A 17,855-nucleotide genomic window follows, 5' to 3' on the forward strand; every position below is an offset into this window, starting at 1 on the left:
GAAGGTGGTTACTGTGGTTCTCCTCTTTCCCCATAATACCCATCAATTGATCGCCTTATGATCTGACGTATCGAACAATATGCCCGGTATCTCCCCGCTCGACAGCCCATGTGCCCGACGACATACATGTGCAGATATCCAACTAGTGTTTGTGAGACATCTCAATACAGATTACAGAAGGATCTTGAATCCATTCACCCATGATCTTCGTAGTACCATGGATCAGTATCTTTTATCCTCGATCGAAGAGGAGTCAACGCCAAGAAGGTGATCGGTGGGGTCAGAATCCAGTTTTATCCGTGTGATTGGGGAACGAACCATGGCAGCAGAATGGCCAAGCATTGGCATCAACTACTCTGGGGTCACATCTATACCGATATACCACTCTCGAGGAAGTGATACTAGACTTCGATTGTGTTTCCTTAACTTGTACATGGGAGATGGTTGGGCTGATTTCCTCCGATACCACCAACCATGGAGATCCTTCCTGTTCTAAGTTCCGAGCACAGCGCCCGAAACGCCAGACCCAGGCTTTCCGTCGGTGTTATCCGGGTTCTCTTGACGGACGCACAAAACTAACCTGGTTGACTGGATTCCGGTTCAATTGCACGTCGATTTCTTGATCTAGTTCTCGCCAATCTTGATAGTGTCCAGTCGGCAAGTTGCGCAATTTGTCTCCACCAAACCGCTGGCGCAATCGGGCGGTGTCGGGCTTTCCCCTCCAAGGTACGACGTTCTATTTAGGGTCTTAACAGTCGACTGACATCGAATGACAAGGCCAAGAAATCAAGTCACGTAACAAGAGAATCCTACAGACGAGGTGAGATTTAGCTCCATTCGAGCCATTGCACTTTCTCCCCGTTCTCGCAGCTGACTTGGGCCCCCTCACAGTCGCCGCGATGAATTGCCCCTCACGCACCGACGATACGCTGGAGCACCCGGACTGGAATCAAAACCCCCCAGCCCTGAGTGCGGATACCACCACTCGCAATGACTTCAATAGCATCGCCAATGCGAAGCTTCACAGGAGACATGCCCCCGGGATGATGGGGGACCAGGAGGATGAGATCAGGGCGTTGCAGTCAACCACACACTGTTGGGAAGAGAACAAACCGGGGTCCGAGAAAACCCCCGGCGAGATGACCTCGGCCACCTCTGGGGGTGAACCACCCCAGAGGAACAGCCGATCATCTCGCCGTTCTTGTAACAAATCTTTAATCTCATCTTTTGTCCGGTATCTCGCCCGCAGCATCGCCAAATTTGGCCGATTTGTGGGTCCGGGTTTCCTGATCGCCGTCGCCTACATTGACCCCGGAAACTACTCCACTGACGTTGCGGCGGGTGCCGAGTTTCGATACGCCCTTCTCTTCATCGTGCTCCTGTCGAACCTCTTCGCTATCTTCTTGCAGTCCTTGTGCATCAAGCTGGGCACGGTCACCGGGCTGAATCTGGCAGAAAATTGCCGCGAACACCTGCCCAAGTGGTTGGTGATCATTCTTTACATCTTCTCCGAAGCTGCCATTGTGGCGACAGATATTGCAGAAGTATGTCCCAGTCCCTTTAATCTGAGGCGGAGCATTAATGGTCTTTCATAGGTGGTTGGCTCGGCTATTGCGCTCAATCTACTTCTGAAAATCCCTCTGGTGGCCGGTTGTGCCATTACGCTGGCCGATGTTCTCTTCATCCTCATCTTCTACCGACCCAATGGTGCCATGTGGGGATTGCGTTTGTTTGAATTCTTTGTCATGGCTCTGGTCTTGGGGGTCGTCATCTGCTTTTGTATCCAGCTCTCCCTCATTAAGGACCAGTCCGTGGGAGACGTTTTTCGAGGATACGTGCCGTCGTCGGCGATTGTGCAATCGAAGGGGTGGGTTTATCGTAATCTTCTATCTCTTGGTCCCAGAGAGTACAGGTGATGCTGATGAAGGCTCTAGGCTCTACCAAAGCTGTGGCATTCTTGGTGCCACCGTCATGCCTCACTCCATGTTCCTTGGTAGCGGTGTCGTTCAATCCCGGCTGAAGGAATTCGACGTCACAGAAGGCTACGTGGACCCGTCCGTCTGTCTCGGAAGTGTCGACGGAGAGGTCAAGTACAGACCGTCAATCCAAGCAATCCAAGGGTGCATGAAATACTCCATCGTCGAGCTGACCTTGTCTCTCTTCACATTTGCCCTCTTCGTGAACAGCGCCATTCTCATCGTCGCCGGTGCTTCCCTCTACGGCACATCAGGAGCAGACGACGCCGACCTCTGGGGCATCCACCATCTACTGTCCACCTCAATCGCCCCAGCCGCCGGCCTAATCTTCGCCCTGGCCTTGCTCCTCTCCGGCATCTCTGCAGGAATCGTCTGCACCATGGCAGGACAAATGGTGAGCGAGGGCATGCTAAACTGGAGTATGCGGCCCTGGCTTCGCCGACTCCTCACCAGATCGATCAGTATCATCCCCAGCATCATCATCGCCGGAGCCGTCGGCAAAGACGGGCTCGACAAAACGCTCAACGCCAGCCAGGTGGTGCTGAGTGTCATCCTTCCGTTCGTCACGGCGCCACTAGTCTACTTTACCTGCCGCAATCGCTACATGACGGTCTCGGTCGATAGGGTCAGCCACGGCACGGACGAGCCAGCCGAAGGGGTGAAGATGCGGAACGGCTGGCTGGTTTCTGCCGTCGCTGTTGTGGTCTGGGTGGTCATTGTAGTTATGAATGTGGCACTGCTGGTGCTGGTTGGAATGGGGAAGGCCTGAGGTTTTTGCGGAACCGGGGACAGATAAGAATGTGTCAAATTGTAGTGTCCCTTGAAAACACACTGTGGAGCGGAACATCGATCAATAGTATCCTAGCAACGTCCGGTGCTCAAAACGTGCGCATCAAGTCGATTTACAGAAAATATAAGAAAAGAAAGTCAGAAGACGCAAATATGCTGCCCGAACTCCTCGCTTCCTGCCATAATAGAAATAACTCCAAGCTCGTCCATCGTCTCACACGGCGCATATCATCCCCGTATGCCAACTATCAACCCAGCCCCCCAGCCGGCTCCTTCACCTTAGCTGGCTCCGGCGGCTCATCAATAAACTGCGGCGGCGCAACCTCATCCTGCATAAAGCTCGGGACCGCCCCCTCGCCCACCCCACTCTCAAACATACTCTCCTCTCCCAGCGCCTCCAACTCGGCATCCAGATCCGCCTCATCAACCTCATCCGGCACATCATACGCCCTCGAAATACTATCCTGAATCTCATTCCCCATATCCATCAAATCGGCCATCTCATCCTGCATGCGGTCGATCTTGTCGATGTCGATATTGCGATACTGCTTCTTGAGCGTCTTCGTCGTGTCCTTCATGACGTCCACCGTCGTCATCGTGTTCTTGAGATTGTCGGTCATCATGCCGGCTTGCTGCATGTTCCAGGACTGGCCTTCGAGCTGGTCGCGCTGCGCTTCGTATTGTTTGCGTCGCTGCAGGACTTTGAGGGCTTTTTGTTTGAGGGCCGTTTTGCCTGGCCCGTCACGCATTTTGCTGATTTTGGTTTGGTAGGTTGTGAGTTCGCTGTTTAGGGAGGTGAGTTTTACGTCCAAGGTGGAGATGCGGTCTTCGACCTTGAGAGGGGTTAGTTACTACTATTTTCCTTCCTTCTTTCTTTTTTTTTTTTTTGGTTGACGGATGACGTGGGGGAAAAGGGAGCTTACATTGGTGATGGCACCGTCCAGCGTCGGCTTTGGGACCGCGCTCTTGGATCCGAAGAGTCGGTTCATGGTGTTCAGCGTGGGTGGTTGGATGCGTAGTGTAGTGCAGTGTAGTGGGAGGTGAGAATTGATAAAGTGGCACTGCGGGGTGAACAATACTAGTGTTCAATCTACCTAGTGCTCGTCGACAACTCTCGTGTGGTAGATTCTTCCAATGATATGATCAGTCACGATCAGACTGTGACACCATCTGATACACTGGGGCTTGGACTGTGGGATGATACGACTCGTCTCATGTGCAGCTGTCAGGTAGATATAGAGGTGGTTATCGCTGCCTATGATAAGTCTGGTGCGGAGTCCCACGTGACATGGTTGTCTGTATGTGTGTTACATTTATTACCCACCAGTTTCAGATAACAGTGGAAACACATGTTATGACAGTATCTGTTACGCGGACCGTTAAGACAGAGCATTATGGTCAATAAATTGCTCTATCAAAAGCATGAACACGTGTGAGTAGCTACGGAGTAGTCCTCTTGATCTAATCTTACAATACCGGTTCAGACAGAAGTACCGGTACGTGCATTCCCATATAAGCCCATGTGGTCAGTGCGGTACCTGGACTTACACCTCATCAGTAGGGATTTATCAATCATCAGTAGTAAGTAGTATGAGATAGTACTGTATACCGGAAAATATAGATCATCTAATACAGTCAAACTGATTCAGTTTAATTGATCAAGAGAAATAAATATCTGAAACCAGAGCCTAAATCCCCCACTACTTCCAGCCTTCTCGCCTATCTGGACGCTTCTTTTTCCTCCTTCCCCGCCGTCGGAGCCTGAGGTTAGTCAGAGACCACCTTTACCTAGGTAATTCTTAGTTTACTGGATTTCGCTGATTCCAGACCACACTTCTCTCCCTGCCTCCTCATCTGTCATTCAATATATCCTCTGTTGATCGAGATTGATCTCTTCCGATCATTCTCTCTTCCATCAACCCCCCTCCTCACGCCTTGTCGTGGTGCTCCTCCATTCCATCCTAACTGGCCCAACCACTAACGACGCTGACGACGGAGGGTCCGGCTGATCCCTTCTTTCTCCTCTTCCTTCTCTGCCTCCTCTTCCTACTCACTCTTCCTCGTTCGGTGGTCGGAACCTGCACTTCGCTCGAATACTTGCTCCTCTCTTCTCTGTCGCCATAGTGTACGGGTTATTGTGATTGATTTTCTGATTTCCGTTTCCCAGTCACTCTTTGGGTTGTGAAGGTAAGCGCTGTTCCATGCTTCTCCTCATTCTCCTCCCTGTCAGCCTCAAGTAGTGCCTGCCAGCTTGCCCCTCGTTACCACTACCCACTTCTCTATGAACCCACACTCCTGTCCAAATTCTACTCGCATGTATGCTCGCTACCCTTTCGGTCGGACCGCATCATGGATTTTGACCATATCTGAACAATACTTGCGGCCGACAATGCGGGTCGTATAACGTCGAAACTTGGACTTCAATTTGCTGACGTGCGGCCCCCTGCATCACCAGCGCTAGGTCGCTCCGACCGTGTTTGTCTCTTCGCGTTTCTGGCGGTCTTCCCCGACTGGCATGATATGCTTCGATCGAATTGACCCCACCCCAGAACCGCTGATCTTACACCCACAACTCTTTCAACCACACGCATGATCGCGCATCGCACGAGTCCCGATACCCTTTCCCTTTGTCCGTTGACACCGGTCTCCATATAAAAATCCAACAAAGAAAACAAGGAGAGAGCGAGAGAGAGACAGTATTGAAGAAACGGCATCGCGCGAGCGCTTTGTGATACCTTTGCTTTCTTTTTCCATGAGCTGTTTTTCGCCCAGCTATATAATTCATCATGTTTTGGCGTTTCGGGGGATATGCAAGTATCTCCTCCATTGATACCCTGCTCGACAAGCCCGATGTCTCTCTCGAGGAGCTGCTGGACGAGTCCGAGCTGGTCCAGGAGCTCAAGCAGCATAATACGAAACTCATAGAATATTTACGCGATGATAATGTCTTGAAACGGCTTATGGACTATGTGATCGCACCCAGCCTGGTGAACGACGATGACGAGGACGAGGACGAGGATAAGGACAAGAAAGAGAAGGAGAACAAGAACGAGAATGATACTCATGACAGTGATGCGGCGGCCGAGGAGCAGAAAGCTCCCTCGGAGGAGAAGCGCGGGGATCCGTTGAAGGACATCCTGAGCCCGGAGGACCTGGATAAGGCCGAGAAGGACCGCCTCAAGCGCGCTTATATTGCCTGCGAGATTCTATCCTCCGAAGTGTGGTCCATCATGGAGTCGGTCATGCTCAACCCGCGCGCGCTGCGAGACTTCTGGGGCTTCCTGAGGAGACCCCCGACCCTGGATTCCGTCCAGGCGAGCTACTTCACCAAGGTCAATGAGACCTTGTTCGACAAGAAGACCGGTGATATGCTCGATTTCTTCAAATCGCTCGACGGCATTATCCCCGCCTTCCTCCAGCACATTGATAATCCAATGGTCATGGACCTGTTGCTGAAGATTATCAGTCTGGAAAAGGCCGAAGGGGGCCAAGGGATCGTCGAGGTGAGTTCGATCTTCAAGGGCGATGTTTCCCCCCGGTTACCCCTACTAATGGACTTTTGACAGTGGTTGAAAACGCAAGACTTAGTACCGACGCTCCTGTCCTATCTCTCCCGCGACCATCCTGACTCGGTCCAAACGTCCGCCGGCGATTTCCTCAAAGCCATCATTACCATCTCCGCCAACGCGACCCAGAATGACCAATCCTGTATTGGTCCCAACAGCCTGACTCGCCAAATGGTCTCCACGCCTTGCATAGAGAGCCTGATCCAGGCGATGCTTCTGGGTGGGAACCCCCTCACTGTAGGGGTCGGGATCGTGATCGAAGTCATCCGAAAGAACAATTCAGACTATGACCCGGAGAACATCAACAGCCCCGAAACCATGCCCTCCACCTACGACCCGATCTACCTCGGCAACCTGCTGCGCCTGTTTGCGAAACATATTCCTGACTTCATGGCGCTGATCCAGAGCTCGAGGCATACCGTGAAGGACGGTGGAGACGTGAAGAGTGTCGAACGAGGCCAGCTGAGCTCTGCGTGGGGTGCTAAGATCGAGCCCCTGGGGTTCGACCGGTTCAAGACATGCGAGTTGATGGCCGAGCTGCTCCACTGCAGTAACATGGGCCTGCTGAATGAGCCCGGCAGCGATGACTACGTCGAGCAGCGGGATGCGGAACGCGAGCGGCTGGCTCGGGAGGGCGCCTTCAATCTGCACCAGGAAGAAACCTCGGTTTTTGACGGAAACGACTCGACCACGGACTTTGTGAATGGGTCCGTCATCGGGTATGGCTCTCCCGAAGGGTCCAAGATCACGGCGGGCGAGGATGGTTTCGACGAAGTGAGCTCCTCCGGGGTTCTGATCGACAAAGAGAAAGACGCTGGCGTTCCAGGTGCCGCTAGCGGCGAATCCCAGTCGGAGCGGACCCCGGCGGCAGCGGAAGCTTCTCCCGCATCAGGGCCAGACCCCTCGATCAAAGCGGCATCGGAGGACAATAGCCAGCCGAAGCCAGCTGTCCCAGCCATTTCAACGCCTGGGCCATCTCAAACACCCCCCTCCGATCCTCTTTCTCCGAGTACGCTAGGACTCACGGACCGGATCGGAGAAGTTTCTCTCAACAATCAGACAGGCCTGGAGGAACCCAAGGCTACTTCTGCGGTGAGCTCGGGTGAGCTGGCAGAATCGTTGCAGAGCGACCCCTCGCAGTCCTCTGCGCCCATGTCCTCCAACCCCGAGGCGGTCCCTGCACCTCTCTTTTCCGCAAGCCAGCAGGGTCAGCAGGACACGCCTCAGCCCGGCGCTGCTGATTCCGAAAACAACGCTGCACAGGTGCAGCAGATGCATCCGGATGTCCAGGTAGATACAAACGGTCAACCTGTGGTAGGTGACTATCTCAAAATCATGTTTGTTGAGAATCGGGTCGTCCCCACCATCTTGGTAAGTATTGCCCTTCCATGGAAGGTTTCTGGCATCAGAATTAATCAATTTTATAGGGCTTCTTCTTCCGGTTCCCGTGGAACAATTTCCTGCACAATGTGGTCTATGATGTGATTCAGCAGGTCTTCAACGGGCCTATGGAACGCGGCTACAACCGCGCATTGGCCATCGATGTCTTCGAGACTGGCCGTATCACGCACACCATCGTCGAAGGGCAAAAGCGAAGCGACGAGACGCAACGGGCCAAGCAGATCCGGCTCGGGTACATGGGTCATCTGACCCTGATCGCGGAAGAAGTCGTCAAGTTCGGCGAACGTCACCCACCTGAGCTCCTTTCGCCGGCAGTGATGGACAGCGTGTTGAACCCGGAGTGGATCGAGTACGTGGAGCAAACGCTCTCCGAGACTCGCGAGCGCGACAACGCGATCCTCGGCGGAGTACGGCCGGACATGGCGATCGGGCATCGTCAGAGCACGGCGAATACCGGACAAGGTATGAGTACTTCGTCAGCCCTTGCCGAAGCGGGGTTGAACGGTTCGATGGGAGGAAACTCTGGCCTCCAGGGCTTCGACACGAACCAGGGGAGTGTCTCTGGAGGAGCATTCGGGTTTGGGGGCAATGGCGGCTCTTTGCTAAGCGGATTTGCCAGCTCGAGTGATGACGAGGACGATGACATGGAGGACCAAGACGATAGAGCTGGGGCTGATGCATCCGCAGAAGGCGGTCCTGAAAATGTGGGTGACGATTTTTTTACCGATGTTGACATGAGTGACCCATGAGATCTTATACTATGACGATTCTTCCGTTTTACCGTTTCACCCTTTCTACCCTTTGATACCCTGTCTGTTTGCTCCATGCCATCATACTTATCTTTCTGCGTGCGTGACCTTCTTTTGGTTTGTTCAGCAGGAAAGATGTGCATGATGGAACATGAATGTGGAGGTCTTTGAGACTATGCATCTAGAGCATTGAATCCACAGTTCTTCCATTCTCATATGACGCCATGCTTTAAACTTCCAATTCCCTTGGTTGTGTCCAGGTATTTGCTAGTCATTTTAGGCATGCCTGAAATTTTGTTTTGTATTGTGCCCTTGAGCGATGTCAATGTGATTTCAATGCATGGTACTTATATTGTTTTTCTTTCCAATTGTGATGTGTTTTTGTCCGCGTTGCATAGTGTGTCGACAGCCAGCATGTATGCGAATGACTGAATTGTTGCTGACCGTACATCCCCATAGGCATCGACAAACTCCACCAGCCAGCCGATCCCGATTCTTCCTCCGCCTCCCGCTCCTCTGAGCCTCGGACCGTCTCGCGCGCGGCGCCAGCTCGCTGCCCGATTAGCAAAACAGAAGGCACAGGCTGCCGAAAACGGGGAGCACGACGGCGAAGACAAGGACCGCGTCTCCGAGCATTCGAACCCCCAGGGCACGGATGTCCAATGGCATACCAATCCTTTTGTCATTGCAGGGTTGGACGACGACGCTGACGGGCAAAGTTCCCCAGCGGGAGCGGCATTCCCCTCGACCGACCTGTCCAAGGATGCCCCATTCTCCTCTCCTCCCTTCGCGGAATCCGGATTCAGCCCTCCAGATTCCTTGTCCTCGAACTCTTCCGACGACGGGGAGGACGATTCCGCCCGCGCCCGGGGCAAGGGGCGCGCCCCCCTAGAAGTCGACGACGACGACGATGACGACATGGGCGAGATGGTCGGACCGTCCGGCGGGTCAGGCATGAATGACTCGTCAGACGAGGAAGACGAAGCCATCATGAACGAGTCCCTGGGGTATCCCGACCTGGGCGCAGAACGGTACAAGACCTTCCGACGGTCCCGGGCCGGGGCGTCCCCCTTTGACGATGACGGCGATGACCAGAATGATAGCAGCGACGGGGAGGACGACGGACTGGTCGAGATCCTTGTTCCTGGACGGAAGCCTTCGGTGTCTGATTGAACTGAACTAACTATGATTGCCAATGGGGCCATGGAGATGAAATATGAATGACAAGATTCCCTAGATTTGTGCCAGTTATGTGATTTCTTCCTTGTTGTTTGTTTTGGGCGGGGACTGTGGTTTACGTTCTCTTTTTTCCGTTGATGTCTTGTTTATTTTTCTGTGTACTTTGTGTGTGACTGGTTTCGATTCGATGATTGATGTACTATATTGACTGCATTGGCATACCTTATGTATATGTTCCTACCCATTTTTTTGGAGTGCAATGCAAGCTTGGCTTTGATGATATGATCTTGATGAGCGGGGGTAAGCTAGGAATGATATACTCGGTTCATTGGTATGTAAAGTGTGGATAGGAAGGACACCGTTATTCAATTTGCGTCTGTAGACACCTTTTATATACTACTCACCTGATTTCCTACTTGATTAACAGTATATAGTTCATGAAGACACCCGGCTATGTTAATCCTACTAGGATGTCTTGATCTTTCCAGATATCATACTAGTTAAATATACTATGAGAGCGACGTAGATATCTCTGCTAAAATCTATTCCTATAAACTAGGGTATGTTATTATCATCTCATGACAATAAATATTTTGATCTTTTGATCTTTTCCTCTGCTTTCCAGATGGTGCTGATCTATCAGGACGATTCGAGCCGCGAAGGAGGGAAAAAAAAAAAAAGTGGGACACCGCATTCATCATTCATCATTTTGCATTGGTCCGTATGGATCCTGCCCCTCCATCTTTAATATTTCCTGGCAACATCTAAACCTCGACTAATCCACAAGCCTGGCAGGATCAAGACAGATTGGATATTCATCCATTGAGAGCTGATCATGGCGACGGACTCTGGACTTCCGTCAAGGTGGGTTCCGTCCTTCATCCTGTCTAATCCACCACCTTAGTATACCTGCTGTAGTGTATTGCAACTACATATGATAGACAAAATCTGTACACCCCACTATAGAATCAACTAAACTAACACACACACAGTCACAATGACACAACTCTAACCAACTACACCGCCCTCCTACAATGGATGACCACCAACGGCGGCGACCTCCACGCAAGCGTGCAAATCGCGCGCGACGACCACCGCGGCGTGCACCTCCAAGTCAAACAAGACCAGCCCCCGCTCCCCAGCAACACAGAGGTCATCCACACGCCGCTAGCAGCGACACTTTCGTACTTCAACGCAATCGACCACCGCCCAGCTAACTCAGCGGTGTCGTTCCCCGCTCACGGGTTCCATCTGCCGCGCGCGTTTGTCGACGCCGTTGGGCCTGAGGAGACGTCTATTTTCTTTCTGATCGGGCAGTACTTGCGTGGTGAAGATGGGTTCTGGGCGCCTTATTTGAGGTCGCTGCCGCAGCCTGGGGACCTGACGACCCCGTTGTATTATGAAGGGGGCGATTTGGAGTGGTTGGGGGGAACGAGTTTGTTGGCTGCCAGGGAGCAGAAGAGGGTTTTGTTGCGTGGGAAGTATGAGGCTGGGGTTAGAGAGTTGGGTAAGGTTGGGTTTGAGGGGGTCGAGAGGTTTACTTGGTTTGTATTGTCCCTTCTGTTTTTTTTACTTTTTATGTTTGGTTTTGGATTGTGCTGACGGTGATAGGGACTTGTATCTCTGGGCGTCGACCATATTTGTGTCGCGAGCCTTCTCTTCCAAGGTGCTCTCTGGTGTCGTTCCTGACTCGGACCTGCCGGAGGAGAGCGTCTCCGTTCTTCTGCCCTTCATTGATGTCTTGAATCATCGGCCGCTGGCCAAGGTGGAATGGCGCGCTGGCAAAGATGACGTGGCTTTCCTCACGAGGGAGAGCGTTGCGGCCGGAGAGGAGATTGCGAATAACTACGGTCCGAGGAACAACGAGCAGTGTGGGTATCTCTTTACAGGCCGAGCAGACAGATACTGACCGTCTGCCCCAGTGATGATGAACTACGGCTTTTGCCTCTCAGGCAACCCGTGCGACTACCGCACTGTCGGCCTGCGCGCACCCCCAGGGAGTCCGTTGTACGTGGCCCGGCAACATCAGCACCAGATGTATCCCCAGCTGGCTGCAGACGCAGACGACCACTACTACGTGTTCAACGTGTTCTACCCGCTGCTGGCGCCCGACACAGCCATGGAGCACTCGGTCTTTTCGCCGGCGCTCTTCAACGCCGTCTCCGTCCTGGCTGCGAACAACCGCGAGCTGGAGACGCTGGAGATCTCCGAGGCTGGGATCCGCATCCCCGACGGATACGGCAACTCGCGCACTATTCTATCGGCCGTCAGCCAGATCATCATCGAGCTAATCACCCACATCGTGAAGCTGAAGACATCCGCCCCCGACTCGCCGACCCCCACCAACCTCAAGCAGACCCACGCCAAGATCTACCGCGACAGCCAGATTCTCCTCTCCGAGACAGCCCTCGTCATCGCATCTTGGACATTGGACCGCGCGCGCCAGCACAACTACCGCGGCACCTGGGAGGAGACCAAGACGCTGCTCAACGCCCACATGCGGGGCATCCCAGCCGGGAAATTCTCCAACGAAGTGCAGTCCCGCATGCAGGTGAAGATTCTCGAACGCCCATCCCTCCTCCACGACAACGGCGAACTCTTCTCAGCAGACGAGCTCGTCCGCCTCCTCCCATCTGAAATGCAAGACCCAGCACGAGTCAGCTTCCAACAGATCTCAACGACAGCCGAACGCGCCGTTCCCGCCCTGCGCGACAGCCCTGACGCATCGCCCTTTGCCTTCCCGATGTTCCTTTGTCTGGTTGCCGCCGCGTACCGTAGCTCCGTTCGTCTGTCCTCTCGTCTGGGCAAATGGGTCGGCTTTCTCCTTGAGCACTACCCGCCTCCGCCGGAGGATGTGCTGTGGGCTGTGGAGGACGAAGATGACGAGTATCTTCTTAGTGCGTTTGACGAGGCGCTCGATACCATGCGCGAGCAGAACGAAGCCGCGTTCGCTGGTTTGGAGGCGTTCACCGGCGACTGGAAGGGCGACTCCTGGTGGCTGTCTCCTAACTGGCTGCGGTGGGCGTGGATGGTGGTAGAGCAGGAGAGTGTCCAGGTGCCGGAGAACCCACTGGGTCTGCTCGGTGGGGGGGCAGGAGGACAGGTGATGCTGTCTACGGTGAACTACCTGTACGTGCCGGAGGACAATCGTAGTTAAACTATTATTCAACTACACCATCTATACTAGCCGATGGTATATCCGCATAAAAATAAATGACATAATCAAACATAATCCCAGCATAAACTTATGCCTGGCTGACTCATATTAAACATCACGTGACCAATCCCCACCAATCAGGACGAGGTCAAAGACGGATATTCAGCAGGGCGCAGGAATTGCCCCGAGACGACATCACCTCTTCACCTTTACCACCACCCTTTTTCGCTCCCTCCACACCACCAATTGGGACCCAACACCGCCCCAACACAGCTCGCCCAAGATGATATCTCGAGCGGCGGCTCCCTCGCCCTCCACCCTCTCCCGGTCCCTCCGCGTCCAGGGCCGGCCGGCCGCCCGCTCCTTCGCGACCGTTCAGGACAACGCTCCCCCCGTCCGGCACCATGGCGGTCTGCAGGACCAGGACCGCATCTTCACGAACCTCTATGGTCACCATGGGGCGGATCTGAAGTCTGCGATGAAGTATGGGGATTGGCATCGGACGAAGGATATTGTGTTGAAGGGGCATGATTGGGTGGGTATCTCTTTTACCTCGGGGATGTTGCTTTGTGTGGGGGGATAATGGGATTGGGAGGCAAGAAGGAGAGGGGGAGACAAGCGATGTGGGAGAGAAGGCGTGTGCTAATGAGGATGTCTGTTGCAGCTTATTTCCGAAATTAAGGCTTCCGGTCTTCGTGGTCGTGGTGGTGCTGGGTTTCCGTCAGGCTTGAAATATGTGAGTTCTCTTTTTCATCCTCCAATGCCTTGGGGTAAAAACCGGGGAAAGGAAAGATAGGAGAAAAATAATAAGGAATGCTAATAATGTAGTCCTTCATGAACTTCAAAGACTGGGACAAGGACCCCCGACCCCGGTATCTGGTCGTCAACGCGGACGAAGGCGAACCCGGAACGTGCAAAGACCGCGAGATCATGCGCAAGGATCCCCAGAAGCTGATCGAAGGCTGTCTCGTCGTCGGACGGGCCATGAACGCCAACGCGGCCTACATCTACATCCGTGGCGAGTTCTACCACGAGGCGACGGTGCTCCAGCGCGCCATCAACGAGGCCTACGCTGCCGGACTCATCGGCAAGAACGCCTGCGGAACCGGCTACGACTTCGACGTCTACGTGCACCGCGGCATGGGCGCCTACATCTGCGGTGAGGAAACCTCGCTGATCGAGTCGATCGAGGGCAAGGCCGGCAAGCCCCGCCTGAAGCCGCCCTTCCCCGCCGCGGTCGGTCTCTTCGGCTGCCCCAGCACCGTCACCAACGTCGAGACCGTCGCCGTCACCCCGACCATCATGCGCCGCGGACCCAACTGGTTCTCGCAGTTCGGCCGCGAGCGCAACGCCGGCACCAAGCTGTTCTGCATCTCGGGCCACGTCAACAACCCCTGCACGGTCGAAGAGGAGATGTCGATCCCGCTGCGCGAGCTGATCGAGAAGCACTGCGGTGGCGTCCGCGGCGGCTGGGACAACCTGCAGGCCATCATCCCCGGCGGCTCCTCCACGCCCGTGATCCCCAAGTCCGTCTGCGACGACCAGCTTATGGACTTCGACGCCCTCAAGGACAGCCAAACCGGTCTGGGCACGGCCGCCGTCGTCGTCATGGACAAGTCCACCGACATCGTCCGCGCCATCTCCCGCCTCTCCACCTTCTACAAGCACGAGTCCTGCGGCCAGTGCACCCCCTGCCGCGAGGGCAGCAAGTGGACCATGCAGATGATGCAGCGTCTCGAGACCGGCCGCGCCCGCGAGCGCGAGATCGACATGCTCCAGGAACTGACCAAGCAGGTCGAGGGCCACACCATCTGCGCTCTGGGCGAGGCCTTCGCCTGGCCCATCCAGGGCCTGATCCGCCACTTCCGTCCCGAGCTCGAGGCCCGTATCCGTGAGTACTCGGCTGAGATCGGTCAAGGCGGTCCCTACGCTGGTGGATGGCAGCCGGAGGCTCGTGCTGAGGGAAAGCTGATCTCGCCGGGGATGTAAATTAATTTTTTTTTTTCCTTATTTTATTTATTCATCATTTTATTCTTAAACTTGTTCGTTTATTTACAGCCTTCGAGGAAAATTAAAAATTGGAAAATGAAACTTGTCTAGGTGGTATTGTAAGAGTGGGAGATACTGATTTTTGTACTCTTTGGATAAGACTTTTATTTTTACCGTCTTCTCTTCAACGCTATTGTTGTTATTACTGTTGTTATTGTTATTATCGAATCTACCATGTACAGAGTTATAGTTCAGGTCTACATCAAGTCCAATTTAAACCCAACTTTGAACTAGGCATTTCTCTGTTTGACATACCTCCTTGATATAGACCGATCCTAAACATTGACCAGATCATATTCTTCCATTTCACACACCTTCCGATATATTATATACAGACAATCATTGATACTGTATCTATCCATGTATTTATGTTTGCTTCTCTTTCCCGAGTGGAACCTAGATATAATGTATCCATCCATCCATCCATCTGTCTATCTATCTATCACGGGTAGCTTGAGTTAGAGTATACTATAATGTCAGATGACAGGGGCTTGACATACTCTGTTAAAGGTATTAATGATTGATTACTTGTTGCAAGTGTCTTGAGTTTTAAGAATGGAGTGGGTGGTAGGTAGATATGTAGTAGGTAGATGGCAGTCAATTAGCAGTTAGAGTAGTAGCTAGAAAGCAAGCAGAAAGTATAACAAACCACATTACATCAAACATATAGCAAGCCAGTCAATAGTTAGTAATTAATGACTACTGACTGACCTCGTATACTACTCTAACTACATATATCAGTGCCCTAATCAATTCCCCTAATGCAATGCAATGCAAGTAAGACTGACTGACCTCGTGGACTATCTCTTCTACCTACAATACCATTTCCCTGTCCTTAATTACCTAACGCATGCAATGGAAGTATCAATGCAGCATCCCATATTTCCACCCCCCTCAGTAATCACCCCAGTAGTCTTAACGTAGCCCATGGCCATAAATACATAAATTAAAAAAAAGGATCACTCAGTCTTCTCCTCCTGACTCCCCTCTTTACTCTCCCCGTGGGGATTATCCTCTTTCGAGCCCTCCTTACTCTCTCCATGCGTATTATCCTCTACCAAACCCTCCCTCCCTCCATGAATATCGTCCAGATGGATATTATCAGGAGGAGGATTAGGATTCCGCTTTAGAAATCTCTTCTCCCGCCATCCCATGCCTCGTTTATACTCAACCCACATCAAACCCAACCCTGCCGCAAGAACCAGTCCTAAGAAAGTGAAGCACCATCCCCAGCCCATACCGTTCAACATGTAGTCGATGACGGCTGCACCGACGGCGCCGAGCCAGCACCGGACTAGATTACAGGCTGCGCTGGCTGTGGCGGCGCGATCAGGGAAGAGGTCGACGAGGAGGGTGTTGAGCGTGTTGAGGGCCGCTATGAAGGAGAAGCCCATTATGAACTGTAGGATGAGTGGGACGGCCAGGTGTGCGCGCTGCTGTAGGACCCAGCCGTAGGGGAGGAAGGTCAGCGTGGCGAGTGCCATGATGGGGAAGAAGGTTTGGAGTCTGGTTTGCTCGATGGGGAAGCGTCGTAGGTCTTCGCCTTTCTTGCGGTCCACGGTTATGCCCAGGCGGTGCGCGGTGCGGCGGTAGTTGAAGTCGAGGAGTTTGCCATTGAGGATGGCGCCAATGCAGGCGCCGACGCCGAGGGGCCTGTCGTTTAGTCAGTATTATTTCTTCCTTTCTTTCTTTGTTTTCCCCCCCAGAGGATAGGGCGATTAGGAGGGACATACAGAAAACACAGCCCAATCTGCAAGACATTCAGTCCATACAGCTTCCCAAACAACGTCGGCGTACTCGTCAACAAAGCAACATTAGCCAGCATCGCCAGCCCAACAAACGATATGATAATCAAAGCGTCCATCTCCAGCAGAATCGCAAACGCCGGCAACGGATTCGGAAACGCCAGTTTACGCCGATGGCGGTCATCTCCACGGGTCGTTCCAGGCCTTCCCCCTCCTCCTCCTCCACCTCCCTCAACCATGCCTCCCCCAGAAGAAGGTCGTCGTCGTCGTCGTCGTCGTCGTCGTCTCCGCGCAGTAACCCACTGCCAAACCGACATCCTCCACCACTCCGCCGGCGGCTCCCTCCCATCCCCAACAACAACCCTCCCGGTCTCCGGCACAACAAGCACAAAAACCACAAGATACCCACCACTGACAACGACCAAAAACCAAAACACCGCCCTCCACCCAAGATACCTACTCAACAGCCCGCCCACAACGGGCCCAATAGCAGGCGCAATCATCACCCCCGCCGCCATAGGCCCAATATAGTGTCCTCTCTCCGCCGGAGTCGCAATATCCGCAATAACGCCATACCCAAACGCGATGGTCCCGCTGCTTCCCGCGCTCTGGATACAGCGGAGGATCATGAGCGCGGGGTAGCTGTTCTGCAGGGCGAGGCCGATGTTCGCTGCGGTGTAGATTGTGAAGGCGACGATGTAGGCTGGGCGCCGGCCGCCGGAGTCGGCGAAGGTGCCCATGAAGCTTGGGGCTAGGCCTTGAAGGATCATGTAGGTTGTTATGGTTAGGTTGATTAGGGCGGGGGTGAGGTGGTAGTTTTGGACGAGGGTGGGCATGACGGGGTAGTAGATTTGGCCCGAGAGGGGGGAGAAGAGCGAGGCGAGGCTGATCATGGTTATTATGAAGCGTTTTTGGGAGGTGGTGAAGGCTGAGTAGGCTGTCGAGGGGGGAGATTGGCCCTGGGGCTGGGCCTCGAGGGTGGATGGGGTGTCTGCTGTCATGGTGGTGGTGGTGATGGAGATAGGATGATGGCCTATACTCGGTAAGAAGGAGAGAGCAGGAGAAGAGGAGAAGAGGAGAAGAGAAGAGAAGAGAAGGAGAAGGCCTGAGGAAAGGAAAGAATAACAAACTCCCGGAAACGGGCCGGAACCGGTTGAGTCTATAGACATAGCATAGCATAGCACAGCGCAACACAGCAGTCTACCTTGGTCAATACAGAAGAAGACAGTAAAGGCTCACGGCTT

The 17,855-nt window shown here is 53.5% G+C and overlaps 7 protein-coding genes across 7 annotated transcripts; 4 read left to right on the top strand and 3 right to left on the bottom strand.

The window, feature by feature from the left end:
- The first annotated feature begins 524 nt into the window (after positions 1 to 524).
- On the top strand, positions 525 to 2,879 carry BDW47DRAFT_68273 (NRAMP family metal ion transporter). Its single transcript, XM_024819606.1, has 5 exons — positions 525 to 726; positions 778 to 820; positions 892 to 1,544; positions 1,596 to 1,867; positions 1,935 to 2,879. The coding sequence occupies exons 3-5, from the start codon at positions 900 to 902 to the stop codon at positions 2,743 to 2,745; spliced, it is 1,728 nt and encodes a 575-aa protein (XP_024669103.1). The 5' UTR covers positions 525 to 726; positions 778 to 820; positions 892 to 899; the 3' UTR covers positions 2,746 to 2,879.
- On the bottom strand, positions 2,880 to 4,045 carry BDW47DRAFT_68265 (putative SNF7 family protein (Cta1)). Its single transcript, XM_024819605.1, has 2 exons — positions 3,689 to 4,045; positions 2,880 to 3,598 (listed from the first exon to the last, which is right to left on the bottom strand). Exons 1-2 carry the CDS (start codon positions 3,752 to 3,754, stop codon positions 3,014 to 3,016), a joined length of 651 nt encoding a protein of 216 aa, XP_024669104.1. The 5' UTR covers positions 3,755 to 4,045; the 3' UTR covers positions 2,880 to 3,013.
- A 996-nt stretch (positions 4,046 to 5,041) lies between these two features.
- Positions 5,042 to 8,655, top strand: BDW47DRAFT_68305 (SAPS-domain-containing protein). Its single transcript, XM_024819608.1, has 3 exons — positions 5,042 to 6,268; positions 6,332 to 7,702; positions 7,759 to 8,655. The coding sequence occupies exons 1-3, from the start codon at positions 5,552 to 5,554 to the stop codon at positions 8,479 to 8,481; spliced, it is 2,811 nt and encodes a 936-aa protein (XP_024669105.1). The 5' UTR covers positions 5,042 to 5,551; the 3' UTR covers positions 8,482 to 8,655.
- BDW47DRAFT_68301 (uncharacterized protein) lies at positions 8,656 to 9,785 on the bottom strand. Its single transcript, XM_024819607.1, has one exon. It carries the CDS (start codon positions 9,684 to 9,686, stop codon positions 8,829 to 8,831), a length of 858 nt encoding a protein of 285 aa, XP_024669106.1. The 5' UTR covers positions 9,687 to 9,785; the 3' UTR covers positions 8,656 to 8,828.
- Positions 9,786 to 10,468: 683 nt separating this feature from the next.
- On the top strand, positions 10,469 to 12,849 carry BDW47DRAFT_68314 (SET domain protein). Its single transcript, XM_024819609.1, has 4 exons — positions 10,469 to 10,524; positions 10,653 to 11,204; positions 11,272 to 11,531; positions 11,583 to 12,849. The coding sequence occupies exons 1-4, from the start codon at positions 10,496 to 10,498 to the stop codon at positions 12,815 to 12,817; spliced, it is 2,076 nt and encodes a 691-aa protein (XP_024669107.1). The 5' UTR covers positions 10,469 to 10,495; the 3' UTR covers positions 12,818 to 12,849.
- A 169-nt stretch (positions 12,850 to 13,018) lies between these two features.
- BDW47DRAFT_110932 (NADH-quinone oxidoreductase subunit NuoF) lies at positions 13,019 to 15,058 on the top strand. Its single transcript, XM_024813836.1, has 3 exons — positions 13,019 to 13,352; positions 13,482 to 13,553; positions 13,646 to 15,058. The coding sequence occupies exons 1-3, from the start codon at positions 13,101 to 13,103 to the stop codon at positions 14,804 to 14,806; spliced, it is 1,485 nt and encodes a 494-aa protein (XP_024669108.1). The 5' UTR covers positions 13,019 to 13,100; the 3' UTR covers positions 14,807 to 15,058.
- A 507-nt stretch (positions 15,059 to 15,565) lies between these two features.
- BDW47DRAFT_119787 (putative MFS transporter) lies at positions 15,566 to 17,612 on the bottom strand (the record flags this gene model as incomplete). Its single annotated transcript, XM_024815398.1, has 3 exons — positions 15,566 to 15,594; positions 15,900 to 16,519; positions 16,600 to 17,612. 3 exons carry the CDS (start codon positions 17,610 to 17,612, stop codon positions 15,566 to 15,568), a joined length of 1,662 nt encoding a protein of 553 aa, XP_024669109.1.
- Between the last annotated feature and the right edge of the window lie 243 nt (positions 17,613 to 17,855).

Source organism: Aspergillus candidus (assembly GCF_002847045.1).
Source record: "Aspergillus candidus strain CBS 102.13 unplaced genomic scaffold BDW47scaffold_51, whole genome shotgun sequence".
Taxonomy (NCBI): domain Eukaryota; kingdom Fungi; phylum Ascomycota; class Eurotiomycetes; order Eurotiales; family Aspergillaceae; genus Aspergillus; species Aspergillus candidus.